This window comes from Amblyomma mixtum, chromosome 1 (assembly GCF_055824585.1).
Source record: "Amblyomma mixtum isolate Tamu chromosome 1, ASM5582458v1, whole genome shotgun sequence".
NCBI classification, from domain to species: Eukaryota; Metazoa; Arthropoda; class Arachnida; order Ixodida; family Ixodidae; genus Amblyomma; species Amblyomma mixtum.
This window is the reverse complement of record NC_143012.1, coordinates 37,529,104-37,548,890: the sequence shown is the minus strand read 5'-3', so window position 1 is coordinate 37,548,890 and position 19,787 is coordinate 37,529,104. Positions and strand designations below refer to the sequence as shown.

Genomic DNA, 19,787 nt, shown 5'->3' with positions numbered 1-19,787 from the left:
AGATGGCAGTAAGACAACAAAATTGGTTTCTGAGGGCTTCTCGTCCCAAAGCGCCTCAGGCTATGAGCGACAATGTAGTGAAGGGCTCCGGAAATTTCCACCACCTGGTGGTTCTTTAATGTGCTCTGACATCGCACAGTACACCGGCCTCTCGAATCTCGCCTCCATCAAAATTCGAACCCATGTCTTTCGGGTCAGCAGCCGAGTGCCATAACCACTGAGCCACTGCGGCTGAGCCGTTGACTCCCCTCAGTGCTTCCTAGCATAGTAGTATGCCTCCTCACCTCGATGTTGCCGCACTCGAGGGCCAGGGCGAAGCGGGTCTTCTCGTCCTTGACAAAGTGCAGCGCCACCTCGGGGTAGCCCTTCTTCTGCAGGTAGGCGATGATGGATTGGCCCACCAGCTTGGCATTGCGCACCATGTGCAGAACCTGCAGGGGGAAGGAAGGAACGCTGCACACCGTACTTGCACTCCCACAGCCGCACTAAGGGCAAGGAGAGAAACCCTCCCACGCGCATCGCCAGGGCTCGCCACACAACAGCTGCAGCAAAATTCGTAGCACAAAAACTGTGTTTGCATTCCTTAAAAGAATTGTCCTTTATACAAATGTCGATCCCATGCACAGTGCACATCTACAGCGTGCAATACAACTGTGTAACTACCACGTCAGACTGTTTCCCATGTGGCGTGGCATGCAAGAGCACGAAATAAGCTTAGTTCTTTAAAGCACCGAGGTTAACCTGACATGAAGAAAAGTGCTAAAGCACAGAAAAAACTGTTCAAGATCCACTGCTACTAACAGGGCCCTTTACAGGCCAGCATCTAATCAACCTACTCAGAACCAACAGCAATTATGCACCAATTGAGAGAGCAGCCTGGCCAGTTGAAGTGCACAAAAAGTAAACTACAAATGTAACTTACGTTAACCTCAGGGAACTACTTTCCCTTAATGGCGCTGTTTTAGGAAAAGCCTCAGTTCGACACTGCCTGCTAAAAAGCTCTTTCAGACTGGCTTACCTAAATCTAAAGAAGCCATAAATCACTTTCCTGGATAAAGAATTTTGACAGAGTGTATGATGTTAATAACTTGTTGAAACTTGGCACGCAGGTAAATCATAGAATGCTGATTTCAAATATGCATTTAGATTTAAAATATCTCACTTGGAAGAAAATTTATTGCAAAATAACATCCAAATTAGGCCGTTTCTTATGGGCCTTTATAGTAATTTATCAGTTAAAGAATGGTTTTTTAAGAATAAGCAGACATTTGCAAAGGTCCACTACACATCCTAAAGCTTTCTTTTTTCCTTTAAACATGATATATAAGCATTTAGACCAAGTGTGGGCTAATTACTGGCCACATCATTTTTTCTTTACAACTTTGTTATATATTTATGATCAACAAAATGATTTTGTAGACATTGTTAGCTTCAGGATGTGCTTTGGGCCTTTGCAAATGTCTGCTTATTCTTAAAAAATCTTTCTTTAACTGATAAATTACTATAAAGGCCCGTAAGATATGTCCTAATTAGGATATTTTATTTTGCTATATATTTTCTTCCAGCTGAGATATTTGAAATCAAAATGCATATTCTAAATAAGCATTCAATGATACACCTAGGTGCTAGGTTTCAGAAAAATATGTTAACAAATAAAAACAGTTTTTAAGACCCTCATCCCCCCTTAAGGGGGCACACTGGTCTTGAAAAGAAAATTTTTAATTTCATGCAAAACAATTCCTTGAGCACTTATGCACTTTTTATGCAAGTATTTTGCGGAGAGTTTTGAAGAAAATTTGCTGCAGAAAACTCGCTGAAATGTATGCCATTGAGTTCTTTTGACACCAAAGAATACAATAAGGGTAAAATTACCATCCTGGCTCTCACAGAACTTGAGTAATAGGGTAGTGAAGCTGCCACTTCAGAAACAGGAATACACACTTTCCTTCTCATTTCTGAAGTGACAACTTGAAAACTCTATAACTTAAGTTCTATGATAGGCAGGAAGACAATTTCACTCTTATTGTATTCCTTGGTGTCAAGAGAACCCAATGGCATACATTTCAGCGAGTTTCCCGCAGCAAATTTTCTTCAAAACTCTCCGCAAAATACTAGCCTAAATAGTGTATAAGTGCTCAAGGAATTGTTTTACATGAAATTAAATGACATATTTAGAATCAGCACACAAAAATACAAATTCCCTGAAGATTTCGTAACTGTGACTCCATTAATAAAAATTTTTTTTCAAGACCAGTGTCCCCCCTTAACGGTTTTGCTAAGGTAAGGAATGAAGAGGAATCATGTATGTACACCGTTGTCATCACTGATCTTTCCTCAGTGTTCTCTGTTATGCCTGTGCACGTCGCAAAAAAGGGCCCCACGCACCTCATCGTACTTTCGGTTGACCAGAGCAAGCTTGAACCGATACTCAGTGGGGTCGATGCCCAGGACGCGGGGCCGGCACTCGCGGTCCAAGCAGTACACGCTGGAGTCCTTCACGCGGGTGATGTAGATGGGCAGGTCGAGCGTGCGGATGATGCCGTGGTCCCCGTTGGTGAGGGTGTACTTGATGTGGTTGGAGGTGGTGTAGACGAAGACGCCCGAGTCGTCCCAGGCCCCGCTCTTGACGCGCGTGCTCTCCTGGACGCTGCAGAGCACGTCCAGCCGCCGGTTGCAGATGGTCAGCGTGTGCTTGGCCAGCAGGGCCACGTGGCTCAGGTCGGCACTCCACACCACGTACTTCACCTTGGCCTTGACCGACGCTCGCTGCCTGCACACATACGCATCCAAGGGAGGGGGGAAGTTTGCATGCACTCGGCAATAGAGACACACATACACACATGTCAACACTGGCCAGGAAATAACACTTGCTAGTCAATATCCTTGCCATTAAACACAGCCAAACAAGCTTAACATCTGCTACACTGATAGAGGCCAGCACATCATCATCATCATCATCAGCCTGACTACGCCCACTGCAGGGCAAAGGCCTCTCCCATGTCTCTCCAATTAACCCTGTCCTTCGCCAGTTGCGGCCACTGTATTCTCGCAAATTTCCTGACCTCCTCCGCCCACCTAACTTTCTGCCGCCCCCTGCTACGCTTGCTTTCTCTTGGAATCCACTCCGTTACCCTTAAGGACCAGTGGTTATCTTGCCTTCGCATTACACGCCCTGCCCAAGCCCACTTCTTCCTCTTGATTTTGACTAGGATGTCATCAACCTGCGTTTGTTCCCTCACCCACTCCGCCCGCTTCCGATCTCTTAACGTTACACCTATCATTTTTCTTTCCATAACTCGCTGCGTTGTTCTTAACTTAAGCTGAACCCTCTTTGCTAGCCTCCACGTTTCTGCCCCATAGGCGAGTACCGGTAAGATACAGCTGTGTATACTTTTCTCTTGAAAGATATGGCCAGTTAACTGTTGGTCAGTGTGGTACTGCTACTGTCCCTGGGTTGAGCTACTGCCTGACTGCACCATGATAACTTTTATGACAATCCAGCGTATCTTTGTCAACATTGCTCATTTGCTCAGCAGGGGTAGTCAAAGCTGATGACAAAGTTTGTTTGCACTCTTTTCTTTTCGGTGCCGACAGCCAATAATTGTGCGACAGAGGCACACAACAGGCAACACATGAGACCGGAGGAGATAGTTCACCGAAAGTTGGCACACACCTTCCCTGGGTCACATCAAACAGCATCAGGTTGTCGGAGTCACGCAGCAGCAGCATGCCCGTGCCAGCGTAGAAGATCTCGTCACAGCTGGGCGTCTGGACCTTCTTGCTCACCTCATTCTTCATGTTCTTGATGACAATCTGGAAAGGCAGCAGCCAGAGAGACCAGTTTACCAGCAAGCCAGCAGGATGAATGTGACAACACCGCACACATCTGCTTTGCAAGTGCAGGTTGAGAACTTGTTTGCGCAGTGAATGCACACCAAAGCAAGCCTGTAATCACCAGACAATGCATTATACTGCACATCTTGGCCACCTTATAAAATTGCACTAAAGCAGCCTAAAGTGCATCGTTACAAGAAGAATTGCCCCCAAAAGTTTCAAACTCCCTGGACCTATGATTCTCTTCGTTCTCAAGCAAAAAGCAGAGTACTGTAAAAACCAGAGTATAGTACGGTACCACATATACAGTACAATCTCAATGACAGGGATCTTCCGTGGTCACGAAAAATGTCCAATCGTCCGAAATTCCTATCATCCAAAACGAACAACCGTATGCAGAAGCATGAAAAATGCACTCAAACAGGCATGTTTTCGGCTGACGGAATTTATTTTGCAACTGCGCGTCACTGCTCACTGCTTGAGGCGCCCACCGCATAATTGGTGGTCGGCCTTGTACGGGCCACGAGTCGCCGCTCAGTGCTTGCGGTGCTTACTGTGTGCCTGGCAATCGCGGTGTTTTCGATCGAGGCAGCGCTTAGTGGTTGCGGGTGTGGTCGTGTCTCCTGCGTTCGTTTTATTCAATGAGGCGGGGGAGAGCGTTTGGAATATCCGTATCTGTGCCCACTGTACAGAATGCAATTTGGCTTGGAAATTTTATAAATTCATAACATCCAGGAAATCATATCAGCCGCGATCGTATCATTGAAAATCTGCTGTAATATGAGAGGTGTAATCTGGGGATAGCACAGACAAAAAAAAAATGTTCATCCGCATATAATCCAAGTGAGGAAAACTCTCTGAAAGCATTCATTTGCACTGCACCATGTGCTTTAAGGGGGGACGAGGGTCTTAAAACTAACTTTTTTATTTATGGCCAGAATCTCATTGCGTTTTGCGCAGATATGTATTTTTCTCTTCTGATTCCAAATATATGTAATCATAATTGAGCTGGTGGTCTTAGATCTTACAAAGTCTACTATGTAATTAGATAATCTCTTACGCAGCTTTAATGAACTTTCTCTCTGCAACTTGTTGCTTTTATCTACATGAATTGATAGCCAGAGAGTTCCCATACCCGATGACATTCTTCGTTTTTCTCTAGAGGCATTTCATCCTGATATACTATGTTGAGAGTAAAAGGTTGCAGTATTTTACACTGCAACTCGTTAAGCTAATTGTAAATGTCTATTTTTATGTGGCCTAAACAAAAAAAGTAAGAATATCATCGGATACGGGACTTTGCTGGCTATCAATTCATGTAATTAAAAGAAACAGTGCAGTGAGAAAGTTCATTAAAGCTGCATAAGAAATTACCTAATTACACTCTAGAATTTAAGACTAGACTTTTGATATAAGACCACCAGCTCAATTATGACTACATTTTTGAAATCAGAACAGAAAAACACATCTATGTACAAAATTTCATCAGATTCTAGACACAAATAAAAAGGTCAGTTTTAAGACCCTCGTCCCCGCTTAATGACCACTGTCATATGATGTACTGTCATCCGAAAGTCTCTTGTCAGAGATATCTTAGAAACTAGTTTTTGGTATTGTCCAGCGTATTCGATATCCTGCATTTTTTGAAAGAGCAACCGACGAGCTCATTAGGAATGCTGGCTCAAGCACCCGCAGTCCAACTACACACAGCATGAGGAGCATGACTGGAGGAACATGTCTGGAGAGGCCCGCTTCAGCCGTCCAGCGGCAGTAGCTGCAGCTCCCTACATCTAATTTAGCCCATGCTGACGTGCTGCTGATACTTTAAAGGTGCACTGAAGAGGATTCTGAACTTGTCTTTTTGCCGCGGGAACTCGATCTACACGTTCCGAGCATTCTTAGAAACAGTGACTTATTGCCCTGTGTGGCCGATTTCCCCAATTAAATCGAATTAACGTCCGGCTCCCGCCTTTTTTTTTTAATTCTGCCTCGTACGGTGGGCGGAGTCGACCAACGCGTGGAGCGCCTTTCACCCAGTCCCGTGGAGGCTTTGCTTTCGCTTTATTTTGTTTTTTAGGTTTCCATGAAAGAATAAATAGTTTCATTCGCAGATAATATAGCCGCAAAATAAGCCCGAAGAAATAAAAATACGCGCGGACTATTTGCTACTACGGACTACTACGTATTACTCCGCCGATGGCAGAGCGGCAAGCCGCCACGGGACTGGGTGAAAGGCGCTCCACGCGTTGGTCGACTCCGCCCATCGTACGAGGGAGAATTAAAAAGAAAAGGCAGGAGCCGGACGTTAATTCGATTTAATTAGGGAAATTGGCCACACAGGGCAATACATCGAAGTTTCTAAGAAAGCTCGGAACGTGTAGATTGACTTCCCGTGGCAAAAAGACGAGTTCAGATTCCTCTTCAGTGCACCTTTAAGCAGCTACGATCACTTTCCTTTTAAAAGCAGCCAAGTACTATTTTCACAATCCCTACAACGTGCAAAGTGCGATCAGCTTGCTTACAATAGCATGGGCGTCGTGAGGTCAGCATGGCGAAATGGTGTTGAAATTGAAACAAACAGCTGACGCCATAATTAGATAGAGCCTTCTCTCACTGGAAGCCTTACGGCTGTTGTACTGAATAATAACAAAACCAGAAACGTGGGTTTAGGATGAAGGTTATGGAAATTTGCATGCTAAAACCTGGAAAAAAAAAACTTGGTAGTATCTTCGCCCAACGAGTCACAGAGGCTACGTACTCACAAAGGGTTAAGCAGGCAGTGATGATTAAGATTTCACTCTTAACCTTAATCAAGATTTGAGTAACAGCAGCGTCAGCCCCGTCCAGTAGTAAACTGGTAAAACATAACATACAACTCTCCATGGTGGCCTAGCTGCTAACAGTCGCATTGAGGAGCTCAGTACTCAGCGTCAACCTTGTGCAACTCTGTCGCCTCAACACGTCAAAGTGCACTTAAAAACTTTCTTCCAATAATTTCAAAGTGAATATTTTGAATACTTCTGGCACAAAGGAGCATTATATGAAAATAAAAAAGAATGCACTTGAATCACAGTCGCACTCATTGAAGCTATGTCAACGCTTTTCAAAAATGGCCATCTGAAACTGAGGAAGTTGACCAATACGCGGAGCTGACTTATTTGTGGGGCCTGGGTAGGCGCAGTCGAGTCGTCCACTTATTTGCCTCGTGTACAGCTGCCATTATAGTCAAGCCCGGATATATCGAACACACAGAATATCCCTTCAAAAATCCTGTGCAAAAGTTTAGGAAAATGGCATTGTATACAGAAATCTAAGTCACCGGTCATTAGATGCATTGAAAGCCGCACCGTGCCCCTGCAAGGGATGCTTCTCTTAACTGCAATCTTTCGTCACTTTACGCGCATGGAGGCAGGTAAGCTGCATGCATGGCGTTGGGTGCCTGCTGGTAGCGCTAGCTCTGAGAAACCAGGTGAATGGGGGGAGTACTTCAGGGTGACCATTGGTCTTATATACTCATTTAACATGCCACATCACTGTGATGCTGTGAAGCCAACCTAAATAAAACCTATCAGTGGCCCTAGCCTGGTGTGCTTCGGCCACTTAGTTGCCAAAGGTGTTGAGGAAAACAACTTTCAATAATTTTAATGGTTATTCTACTTAGTGTACTGAGAACAGGATTAGACATCTTATGATAGGCAGTGGCCAATTCAAAAGCACCGTCCACTGCAGCTGTGCACTGAAGTAGGTTTGACCTGGCAACTTCTAACGAGCGGTGCGCTGCCATCAAGTCAGCGGGAGGCACGTCGCTGCTTGAAGCTTCTAGGTTACAGATAAGCTTATCTATTGTCATTTTATATATATCGAATTACTGACATATTAAACTATTTTATGATAACTTTCAAGCTCAACAGACCCGGGTTCGACTGCACCAGCGTGGTTCATGGAGTGCCATGTTAAAAAAAAATGTCAAAGTGTTGCAAAAATGACCACCCCACATTGGGCGAGTCGACCTACGTGGTCAGAAGGTAGATTTGACTAAGCCACAGGTATTATACGTTAGGTGCTGAGGCCCATTCCCACCACGATTCATAAATCTCCACATGCCAGAAAACAAATAGCCGATTCGTACAAAAAAAACGTTTCTGTCAACGAAAATTCGGACTTCGCGCCGTATGCCCAGCTCACTTGTCGTTCTTCCGGTGGCATTCAGAGCATGCATCGCAACGTGATCTGAAGGTACGGTACCGCCGGCAGCTTGGCTTTATGCTCTGTAGGTAGGCGAGCCGCACACGAGTGGAAGGCATGTCGCGTCATTTTATCACCGCTTACCTCCGACTGGTGGTCTTCATTGCAACTGTGCTGTTATATGGTTGTTGCTTTTAGCTGCGCACGCACTGAAAAGTTATATCACAGGGAGTATGTCGAACCGGAACCACAAGAAGCGCTCGCTTTGGAAACAATATTCGCTCAAAGCAAACGCCAAACGTTCAGATCACATCAACTGTCGAATACCTTACTTTCAACCGAACATTCAAAATTATCGAATATTCGCACAACACTAAAAATAAAAGCTCATCTCATGCTGCAAAGCTCCTTCAGAGCCTCACGATCAGCCATGTATTCATACTGGCTTGCCACAGCAGAATGCATGGGAGCGCTGAGTACGCAAGGACAAAACGATTTGCAGGTGGGTAAACTCACATTGTGGGTGCGGTCGAGCACGGCAAAGCGGTTCCGTGCCACCCAGACGGCGGTCAGACCAGTTGAACGCTTCCCCTCGACCATGTCAGGGTTCTGCGGGTCGTAGTCTCGTGGAACCATGCACAGGTCGTAGGTGCTGTTGTCTGGATTGGCAGTGCGCGTGTTCAGCAGGACGGCGTTCTCCGCCGGGTTGTAAGACATGCTACATCGGGGGGAAAAAAAAGTAGAAAAAGTCATTACTGAGAGTCCCTGTGATTACCGTGTTTACATGAACATAAAGCTTTTTTTTTCTCTCATTTCACAGGTTTCAGCAAGCATTTCACGTTATATGCGGAACCAAGGTACGATTTTTTTTATTACTAATCATTAAGATAGCTACTATTACTTTCACCACACGGCTTGTAAGCTATTAGGAGAAGCGAACTTTTCAATAACACCGGCAGCTATTACTTTCACCACCAGGCTTGCAAGCTATTAGGAGAAGCAAACTTCTCAATAACTTTCACCACCAGGCTTGCAAGCTGCTAGGAGAAGCGAACTTGTCAACTACACCGGAGCCGCACGGCACCCCAGGGGCATGCGGGGGCAAAGGAAAGGATGACTATGAATGTGGAAAGAAGGTGACATGGGTCGTTAAGAGCGAGAAGGCACTGAAAGGGTTGAGTGGAGTAGGGAACGGAAAGAAGGGTGAACGGGCACAGGTCTGGGGAGCATGAAAAAGCAGCGATGGCATGGTGGTTACGACGGCTGCTGCTGTGTGAAAGACCGCGTGCATTAACGTACTGGAAGTTTTGTTGTGGTCAAAGATGCAGGGTGTGCAAATTGAAGTGTTGCCTCCCAAACAATGTTGATGTATCCATACTTTCATATTTCCGTATTTTTGCCTGCTATCCCTGCTTTTCTCTGAGCCCTCGGCATCTCGGTTGTATAGCTGACGTGAACAAGCTGTGATCATAATACACTCGTGATCTTTGTGAAGAACTCTCCTTCATTACAAGGTATTCGTGGTCACATTATATACATGCAAATGCGGAAGCTTCCACGGGCACCACTAAGACAGGTGCCACAAAAGGCAGGCATGAGCGCGCAAAACAGCTCTCACTTCTAATTCTAATGAACACTCACAGCGTTTCATTAGAATTAGAAGCCCTCAAAAGCAGTCGTATTCCACCCTAGGCAACGTGTAATTTCTAAAAACTTTGATTTATGCATGGGGGACTCCATTATAAACGTTTCACCTTCTGTTAAAGCACTAGGAGTTATTTTTCACGAAAATTTGAGTTGGAATGCTCAGATTGACAATGTTGTATCTAAACTTTCAAAATGCACGGGTGTTCTTGCAAAATATCGCTCCTGTTTACCAGTGTCAATCAAACTCATAGTGTACAATGCACTGTTTTTGCCCTATCTCAGTTACTGTTTTTTGGTCTGGGGCAGTACCACGGAAACAAATATCCAAAAGCTTTTTCGTGTGCAAAAGAAAGCAATTCGTTTTATTGCAAACGCTGAATACCGAGCTCACACGGATGAGTTGTTTACCCGCCTCAATATCCTCAAAATTTCAAAGCTCTACGAATATTACTTAGCGACAAGGTATAAAAAATCCCTTCACCATATCCACGACAGCTTTCTGGACATGTGCGCGCTAAAACCAAATGACCCAGCATATACTCTTCGAAATCCTGAATTTTGGTGGATCCCCTTTTCACGCACTACATATGGTCATCAAATGCTCCGTCATAGCGTTCCAACACTGCTAAATAAGCTTACCTTGAACAACGTCTGTATTGACACCTGCAATCAGAGAGACATCCGGGAGATATGCTTACGATTGTAATGTTATTTATGTTGTTTGTGCCTGAGACCGCATTTTAATGACTTGACGCACTTTTTTTTTTTATATTTGAGATCTAGTGACCGCTTTGCTTGACATGTTTTTTGTATTACTAGAATGTACAGCTTAAGTGCCAAATTTTTTGCTCTTTATTTCACACGCAAATCTTATTCGTGTTCTTTTTTTTGTTTTGTTTTGTACACGTGTCCCCCGCGCTGCAAGTCATGTATACGGGGGGTTCAGGCTGTTTCAAGTGGAAGTTGTTTCCACTTTTTGCCTGAACCAACCCTCATCAATTTGTGATGAAAATAAAAACGTTTGATTTGATTTGATTTGATTTGATTCATTAGTGACTACAGAACTAAGATTCAGCACCCAACAGCACAAAACTGTGATAACACAGCATGGACTAGAAACGTGCGAGATCTTCTAAACGTTGGTACCTAGCTACAAATAGAAATAATCAACCGACAAAAAACTAATGGAAAAAAAACAAGCACAATGCCAAGGGAACATGTGTAATTGTCCTCTGCTAATGCATCTGGGTTTGCACAAACATTACAGCACAAAGAAGTTCAACCTCAAATAGTTTGATGACAACAGCAGTCAGCACGTGTTTTCCCAACATGCCCTTTCTTTTTTTGTTTCATGCAAACAATGAATGCACAGAAAGACAGCAAAGGGTAGTGCAAGGAACACACATAAAAAAAAAACTGCACTTATCTCGCACCACAAAAACTAGTAACACGAAGCTAAATGTACAGTCGGGGACAAAAGTGGTATACTCCACGCAGCGGGAGCCGGAGTAACGGAAAACTGCGGGATTTTGGCAAGCTAAAGCACGAAACATTGAAACGAGCCAAGCGACATGGCTGCTGATAATAAAGGTCACGCAGTGGCTGTCTCGATCCCGAATGCCGTCTGTAGATGGCGTTGCAACGCAGTTTTCCGTTGTTCCGGCTCCCGCCGCATGGAGTATACCACTTTTGTCCCCGATAGTACATGGCATTTAGTTCTGTAGAAGCGCACCACAGGCCATTGAAAAAATTTCCCATTCAGCAAGGGCAGTGAGCAGAGCACAGAGATGTGCACAGCGACAAGGAACCGTGTGCAGGCAGAAAGCGTCCGAGAGTGCACACACACCCACCTGAAGACCGGGCTGCGGCTTCCCCCCCGGAACTGCAGGTAGGCCACGTCCTTGGAGGTGGTGAGGTCCAGGCGTCGCAGGAAGCGGTCCTTGCAGTAGTACAGCAGGTTGCCGTGCAGGGCAAAGGCCGGCCGCTCACGCTCAAGCTTGAACAGGATCATGCCTGGACCATGACCGAGACAAAGCTTATTCCAACACTGAAACAGCATGCTTGACAAGTTGTCCGGTGTTCCATACTCTTCCATCCTGCCACCTCCGAAATGACAGTCTGATAGCAGTGCACTTTTGTATCAGTTCCGTTGTTTATGTGCTTCAGTAGCCTACTGCGACAGCAGTTTTCACAAGGCCACTTACTAATGCCAGGTGGTTCAGCATTCCCCTCGCATGCGGGAGGTTTGGGGTTCAATCCCCAGTGCCGCCACGTATTCACCGGCGATACAATGGGTACAAGCTTTCCCCTTGCCTGGTGCTCAACTTCTTTACGGTGAAATGCTTGAGAAATGGGTCTTCGACCCCACCTTGAGCAAATGAAAATACCTCGTGCCATGGAACTCTTTAGCTGCAGATACCCTTGAGCCATAAATATTAACTATCATCATCATTAACCAAAAAGAAGAGTAAGCACTCCCACAGCTTTCTAGTTTACACTAAAAACAGAACTTTGATAGGACAAGAGGTAAGAATACATCAGCCTGTATTATCTGTATTAGAGACTTCAATCATTACTTTTTTTTTTTTCAAACTGTTAAATGCTTATTATAAGCTTTAGAGGCTCTACTCCCTTGATCAGAATGGTACCTTTTTCTCAGAACATCACGGATCCAGCCAAAAGCAAACAGCACTAACTAAATTTTCTGCTCAACATCAAGTGTATCCCACCTCGTGTGCTTCTGACTTGCTCGGTATTTTACCGACAGGCTCATTTACCATTTCACTCACTCAAAGTTGAGTATGCTGAAGGGCTGCTCACACTGAGCTCACTTGACTGAAGTTTACTAATGCAGTCACAAAGAGCTGCCTAATACCCACTGACACTTGCACATAGGCCATATAGTTTGCGTTAAAACACTCTGCACTTTATGAATAGGAACCACCACACGGTTGAGAAAAAAGACGAACCAGAGTCGTGCCCAGCTGCGAACAGGTTCAGGGTCGGGTGGCTGGCCAGGATCCAGAAGCGGTCATGCTCGCGTCGGAACGTGTGCAGACAGGTGCGCTTGGACATGTCCCACACTCGGATGCTCTTGTCCTCAGAGTTGCTGAGAATCAGCTCTTGTCTGAAAGGAAATTTCAGAGAAACTCACGCTGCTTAGGGAGGGACCCGACAATTAAATCTATTTTCGTTAATCATGCACGAAATGCAATTCAATTCGGCACAGATATGTAACTTGTGGTGCTGGTTTCAGAATTGCATATTAACACCCTTGTAAAGTCATCCCTGGGGTGTTAAAAAGTTAGGAAGAAAGGGCACTAGTTGTTTTTTCTTAGCATGTTCACAAAGTCCTGTTTTGTGCAACACACTCATATTACTTTTTTTTTTTAAAGACGCCTAGTACTTGTTGAAATAGAAGGTAAGCAGGCACCTTGATGTTATCGCCGTCCAGGAGACGAATACTTAAAGTGAGGAGGATACCAAGGTGGCGCTGCAGCCCTTTTTATCGGAATATAATGTCCTCAAAACGCATGCTGTGGGCTTGTCGGCAGGTTGCTGGTTGTTTCTGTGCAAGACACTCCCCTGTTCGGGCTGACCTATAATGTCGATAACGAGGGCCATTTGATATGCTGCAATTTTCAGCTCTATGGAAAGCCATGGCGACTAATTAATGTCTATGCGTTTAATACTGCACCACAGCGCATTAGTCTTTTTGAATGCATTGCCAGCTTACTGGACTATAGTTGGTAACACTCTTCTCATTCTTGGCTATGCTCGTCGCGCTGCTTTTCTCATCCTTTGGTGGTACTTGACCATTGATGGCAAAACAGCATTGCACAAAAAAGCAATGAACCAACTGTGGCCAGCAAAGAATTTGTGTCATCAGTTGCAGGAATCCACAAGGGATGTCACCACATGCACTCCTTCGCTTTTATGAAATACAGTCGCCAACCGATTTTTTGGACTCCGTGGGACCCGAAAAATGGTCCAAATAATCGATCAGTCTGAAAAATCCGTGAACTTAAAAAAAAAAACTCCTCTGCGAAAAACAGACTTTCAAAATTGCGAAGATCGCCACTCCCCATGTTCCACTTACAAGCAATAATATTAGCCTTTATCTGAGTCACAGCCATGCTTTCGTCATGTCCGCACCCTATCACATCATGACACCAGACAGTGCGTCGCGGCCACAGTCATGCCGCGAATGAATGCACTCGCTGCACGAAGCAACAACAGTCAGTTTGCATGGGGCAATGACGCTCGCGAAGACCGAGAGGTAACCCATGGGTAACCCACGGTAAGATGCGAGCGGAAGTGAGCGCCTCCGAATGCAGTCACCCCCTCCCTCCCCTCGACTGCGTTTGCTGCCCCACACTGCATGGGGGGCGTCGTCCAAGCCACGGCGGACACTGCAGCTGTCCCACAGTCCTGTTTTCAATGCAATCGCATGCTCTTTGCAGGCTATCTCAATGACAACAGAGAGCATCCCATTATCTCGAATGGCAACAATGCAGAACAAATAGCCAAGCCAAGCCTATCCAAGCCAGTCTGATTGTGCCCACAGATTTCGTTTGAATCCAAGATGGCGCCTTTAACAGTGGCGGGGAGCGGATTGGTTGCGACAGCGATGCCTGTTCATGTCTATATTAGGCCGAAATAACGAACTTTCCGTTTAAAAACGACCTCCACAATATTGTTGGCGTCTATCTTAGTACGAAAATTCAAACTTTTAGACTCCATGAAGTCCGAAATATCGGTCTTGAAAATGTACACGTTCCTATGAGGTGCGCGACGGTTCCTCAGCGAAGTCCGAAATATCGCGCAAGTCCAAATTATTGGAGTCCGAAAAATCGGTCGGCTACTGTAGTCAGGTTTCTCGAAGCTCCGTTTGTGGTAAAAATGACATAACTAGTACCAAAACTCAAAAGAAAACATTCGACAGAAGTCTGTCTGGTTGGGAAATTTAATGTTAGGAGAAGGTAAGTGACGCCAACCAAGTAAAATACAGGAAAAACACGACGTTTCGGGACCGGCTCGGCCCCTTCTTCACGGTGTTGGCGTCACTTACCTTCTCCTAACATAACTAGTACCGCATGACACCAAACTACAAGTCTAGCTGGACTCAGTAGTATTCTCTTTTAGTGCCCCTTATGGTTGGCGTGCCTTACCTTGGGTGGAATAGGACACAGGAGACATTGCAGTAGTGTCCACGGCAGGTGTCCACTTCCCAGGCCTTGGACTCGTTCATCCGCCACAGCTTCACCTGGCGGTCGTCAGCACCGGACACCACAAGGGGCGCAGTGGGATGGAACACGGCCCAGTTGACACCACGCTCGTGGCCTAGGACAGAAATACGACGCCGCATTGAATCTAGCCGCTACACCTAATGTCTTCAGACTACAGGCAAAAGGCCATTTCACACACGGCTGAAATGTGCACAAGCAGGACAGTGAGAGTAACGGGATTCCGAGTCAGAGAAAGCTTTCAAGCAGAGAGAAACCTCACTCATTTGACTTGGTAATGAACTCATTAGAGAGCAATTAGAACCAGGAGTTGCAATTCTCAAGTTTAAAAGAACCCGTGTGCTGAAACATACAAAGAAAACTATTAAGCTGCGTGACAAGTTCAATGCATGAGATGGAAGAGGTATACACTGATTTTTATTGTGCATTAGTGGGACCACCGTATCTCTCTGAGAAAAGCTATTGAAAGAGTGTTTAACTAGCTAGCATACTGTACTCCATCCAGTCACTGTAAGGGTCCAAACATGGTAAAGGTACCAGACAGAGGATGAAGAGAATATGCAAGAAATGTTCGGCTGACATGCTAAGCTTTTGGCAGCTCTAATTCCCCACAGCAACAAGATGAACACTGTCAGCACTGCAAAAAGTTGCGTCGACAGTCACCGTCCAAAGTTGTCCTACACAAACAAGAAACTAAAAGAATGGCACTGAAACTGGCATTGTATAATACGCTAGCCCCAGAAAATTTTCAGAACACCCACTTGGGAAACCCCTCGCAATCTGCTGCAGCCGATGCGGGCAATAGACTGTAATTCAAGCGGCTGACTTATTCTGGTTTAGTTTATTGGGGTTTAACATCCCGAAGCAACACAGGCTATGAGGGACTATGAGACTTATTCTAACAAGTGTCTTGCTCCTGTCAACACCAAGGATATTAAAAAGGCTCCTGTTGATTCAAACTTCTCATAATGCAAACCAATTTTAGGTCCTGTTCGAGTCTGAATAATTCAGAGTTCACTGTATAAAACTGCGGACCTGTCAGGGAGTTGCATTCCTGCAAAATGAACTCCTAGAGCCCTTATCTCACTTAGGTTTAACATCATTTTTAAGTGGACACTGCTGGATGATGCAATAATTAACACATACAAAGGTGGTTGAGATTTCAGGAGCTTTGCTTTAGAACTAGTTGCTTTTAACAGCTGAGCAAGGTAGCCAACGAAACATTTAAGAGAGTCACGCAGCAAATAAACAGGTGGACAGTATTTGTACCATCCCAAGATGCCACACACAACTGTCCAACGTTGCAAAACTGACCAGCGGGCAATTAACCACCCCTGGAGCAAATTGCAAGGTGCATTTCTTGGTTTCTCAGATCTTTAAAGCAGGAGATCAAACACAACAGTGTATGCCAAGCAAGCTCACCAACTAAACAAATGCGAAGCCAGTAAAGAAAGGAACAAGCACACAAAAGATGAACGCACCGTCCAAGAAGTGACGCACTACAGCATCCGAAGTTCCAAACAGGTCTGTGTGGCCGGGGTTCTTGAGGTGGTCCTCCAGCCCCCCGGGTCCGGGTGCCACATTCTTCTTGCGCAGACCCCCCAGGTCCCAGACACGGATGGTCTGGTCAAGCGAGGCCGACACCATGAGGTCCTCGGACGGGTGGAACTGGGCGCACATGACGTAGTGGGTATGGCCCGTCAGCACGCAGATGCAGGTGCGCGACTGCCAGTTCCACACGCGGATGGTCTGGTCGTCCGAGGAGCTGAGGATCCACGGGTATTCGTGGTGGAAGGTGGTCGTGCGGATGTAGTCCAGGTGGCCCAACAGCGTGAACATGCATCGCCGCTGCTTGTAGTTCCAGACCTGGACGCCGAGAAAGCAGGTCACCGCAGTGACTGAACACACAATGCTACGGAAGGCTTCAAGAAAACAAACAGACAAAACTGAAGCACACTTCAGGCTAAAGCTCAAAAGAATCCCTCTTCACCATCAATGCAAGGGTTATGCTTAAAGGGTCAGTTTACCGACTTTTATCGACTAAATTTTTTTTTTCGGCAATCATAAGATCCTTTCCAAAAAGAAATGCCTGGCTGTGGCGCTGAGAAACACAGCAGAACAATCTGAAACCTTTTACTACTTTTTCTATACGATAGTCTCACTTTTTCACAGCAGACGGCGTCTGCAAACAATGACATCGCTCAGTACAGGGATTCTGAGCGACTATTAACACGACAACTGCTGTGTCCACCTAGGCAGCATGCAATGACAATAATGAGAGTGACATTAACTAAACGCATTGTTTTTATTAAACTTTAGTCGAGAGCACTAAGCTGGTTTTCAAAATATTATCAATAAAATAATATAGGTGATATCTATCATACATGCTAGCAACTGCTTTTACCAGCAGCAGTGCTGCCGATGACAGCGCCGCTGCCGCTGCAAGTGTAACAGTGCCGTAAATTGGGTGATTTCTTTTTCAAACAATTTTCAAAAGATGATCAAGCAAGATTAAACGACAAAAGCAGCTTAATTTACTGAAAGAGCAAAAGTAGGCTGTCTTAAGTTGCTCTGAAAAAAAAAAATTGTATATGACGCTGGGGCACAGTCATGAAATGCAATATATTCACTCCAAGCAGCTCCAGGCATCCTCAATGTTAGCCGCAACGAGAGAACACAGCGTGGTGTTACCATCCACTCATTCCTTTCTTTGCAAAACTGAAAATGTAAATTCCTGCCTACATTGCGAGTTCTGCCCTCATTATTGCATCATGTGGTGCGATCTACCACAATATGCCAATATTTTTATACTCATCTCCAACAGCAGACTGTCCCTTTAAAGAGGTCCAAGATTTGTGGAGAAGAGCGAGGGGTCTGTGCAGTAAAACTTCAACATATAAGTAAATTCAATTGCAGAGGAACATAGCTGCAGAAGTTTCTAGCACAGATCTGGCATAGACGCAGCCAAGTTTTGCAAAGCTCTGTTCCATGCTAGAGATAGTTCATGCTCTTGGTCACTCATGCTGACAGCACAGCAGACGCTTCAGGACTTCGACAAAGTGGAAATACAACATGAACAAATGAATGTAAACTAAGTTGTTTCTTCGTGTAGGTGCTGGATTACATTTTTACACTTCATCATCCAAGCTCTGTTGCAAGTCTGCAGTGGAAATCTCTACGAGCAGCTCAGTCTTTCTGCTAGCTTCAGATGGCACAGAGCGACTCTTTCATTACTGCCCGATGGCATCCAGCTCATGACCTAAACAGAAACAACCACGTTGACAGCAAAGCCAATGCCTGTTAACGTCCCTTGAGGAGGTACACATACATCAAGGCTCATAACAAGTGCCAGAATGCCTGTGTGTTCACGAGAGGTCGACCGGGGTTCGCATGAGAACAACCAGAACATGTGCAATCGTGTGCAACGCACAACCGAGCACACAATCGCGAGCTTACAACAGGATATTGGCGTTATATTAATGGTTAACACCATTCCAAAACTTACCTCTCATGACAGCCCGCCGTGTTGGCTAGAACTCACATTGCGTCTACAAAACTTTCATGCACGTTTCAACTACAGTGCGCACTCTGTCAACTGCCATGCTGATCAGTACAACCACATTAAACTATGCACTAGTTCGACAATTAGCAAAAGCAAACAGGTGAGACTAGTTTTCAAGTCATGTCCTTTCTTTGTCGCACATTATGAAAGCTCGAAAACCAACTGGGAAATGAATCGGCCACTACTGAAGCAAACTGAAACACGACCATACGACCGCTCAACAGGCACAGCCCAAAGCGGTGTTGCCACTTTCTAGATTTCTTTGTTCCAAAGTTTTCTAAATCGGTCTTTGATTGTCAGTTCCTTTCATTTAGACCGCCACGGTAATGAACGTCGAGTTCGAGTTATGGCGTCCGAACCGCCGCACCCCCAGGCAGACCGGCAGCGGCTGTCGTCCATGTCGAGGCTTGTCGTTCGATGTGCACAATCGCCTCACCTTGATCTGATAGTCGTCGCCTCCGGAAACAAACAGCGGCTGCTGGTTGTGGAAGCAGATGCCCCTCACAGGACCGTCGTGCTCGTCGAACTTGTCGAGAAGTGTGCACATTCGATAGTCCCACAGCTGTATGACACCGTTGTGGAGACTGGCGAGGATCCATGGCCTCTTGGGGTGGAAGCTCAGCCCCTTGACGCGGGCTGACTTGGTCTCGAACTTCGTCAGCATCCCGGCTGTTGCGTTCGTCGAGCGCTAACGAAGGTAACTCGCCACTTACAAGCCAATTTTCGCCCAAAACATCAACTCCGGCGTCGTGGCACTCGCCGTGCTCGCCAGCGCCGCAGCCGACCTGTCACTTCCGCTTTTGACCGGAAGTAGTCGTGCAACTTATAAGTAATCAATATAATTTCATGAAACACGCCACATTAAATTTCGCTAACTGAAAACAATAACTCGTCGCTTCTCTTGTAGGACCAAGGCAAACTGCTATTGAGGCATTTTTGCGTGCAACACGCAAACCAAACCATGCGAGTATTTAGTTAGTAAAAATGCTCATAGGTAGCGCCACCATTTCTATTGTGCAAAAGCACACATTTGTGTGCATTTTGAATAAACAATTTACTCATGCCTTATTTCAATAAAAAATCACAAAAAGGTTAGTAGATGTTTTCTAACCTCGACTATATTAGGTGAAGTGAGCGATCCATCAGCTATCATCACCAGCAGCGTCTTAATGGCGGGAAGTTCGTAACAGTTGGACGTCAGCGCCTACGCAACCTCCCGTGATTTCGACAATATTTTTTGCAAGGCCGGCTTTTAGCAGCACCGTTTTTGGTTGTGCTCGGAGACAATGTCGCCAATCTGCGACTGAAAAGCA

The 19,787-nt window shown here is 45.5% G+C and overlaps 1 protein-coding gene across 1 annotated transcript in view; it reads right to left on the bottom strand.

The window, feature by feature from the left end:
- alphaCOP (coatomer subunit alpha) overlaps positions 1 to 19,266 on the bottom strand; it is a 28,224-nt gene extending 8,958 nt beyond the window's left edge. Inside the window, exons 1-9 of the mRNA XM_089547923.1 lie at positions 18,911 to 19,266; positions 16,394 to 16,778; positions 14,838 to 15,009; positions 12,636 to 12,793; positions 11,517 to 11,679; positions 8,536 to 8,737; positions 3,674 to 3,813; positions 2,386 to 2,770; positions 285 to 431 (exon numbers count right to left, since the gene is read on the bottom strand). Of these exons, the coding sequence (XP_089404049.1) occupies positions 285 to 431; positions 2,386 to 2,770; positions 3,674 to 3,813; positions 8,536 to 8,737; positions 11,517 to 11,679; positions 12,636 to 12,793; positions 14,838 to 15,009; positions 16,394 to 16,778; positions 18,911 to 19,138 (1,980 nt within the window). The 5' untranslated portion in view covers positions 19,139 to 19,266. The remainder of the gene's footprint in view (positions 1 to 284; positions 432 to 2,385; positions 2,771 to 3,673; positions 3,814 to 8,535; positions 8,738 to 11,516; positions 11,680 to 12,635; positions 12,794 to 14,837; positions 15,010 to 16,393; positions 16,779 to 18,910) is intronic.
- Positions 19,267 to 19,787: the final 521 nt, after the last annotated feature.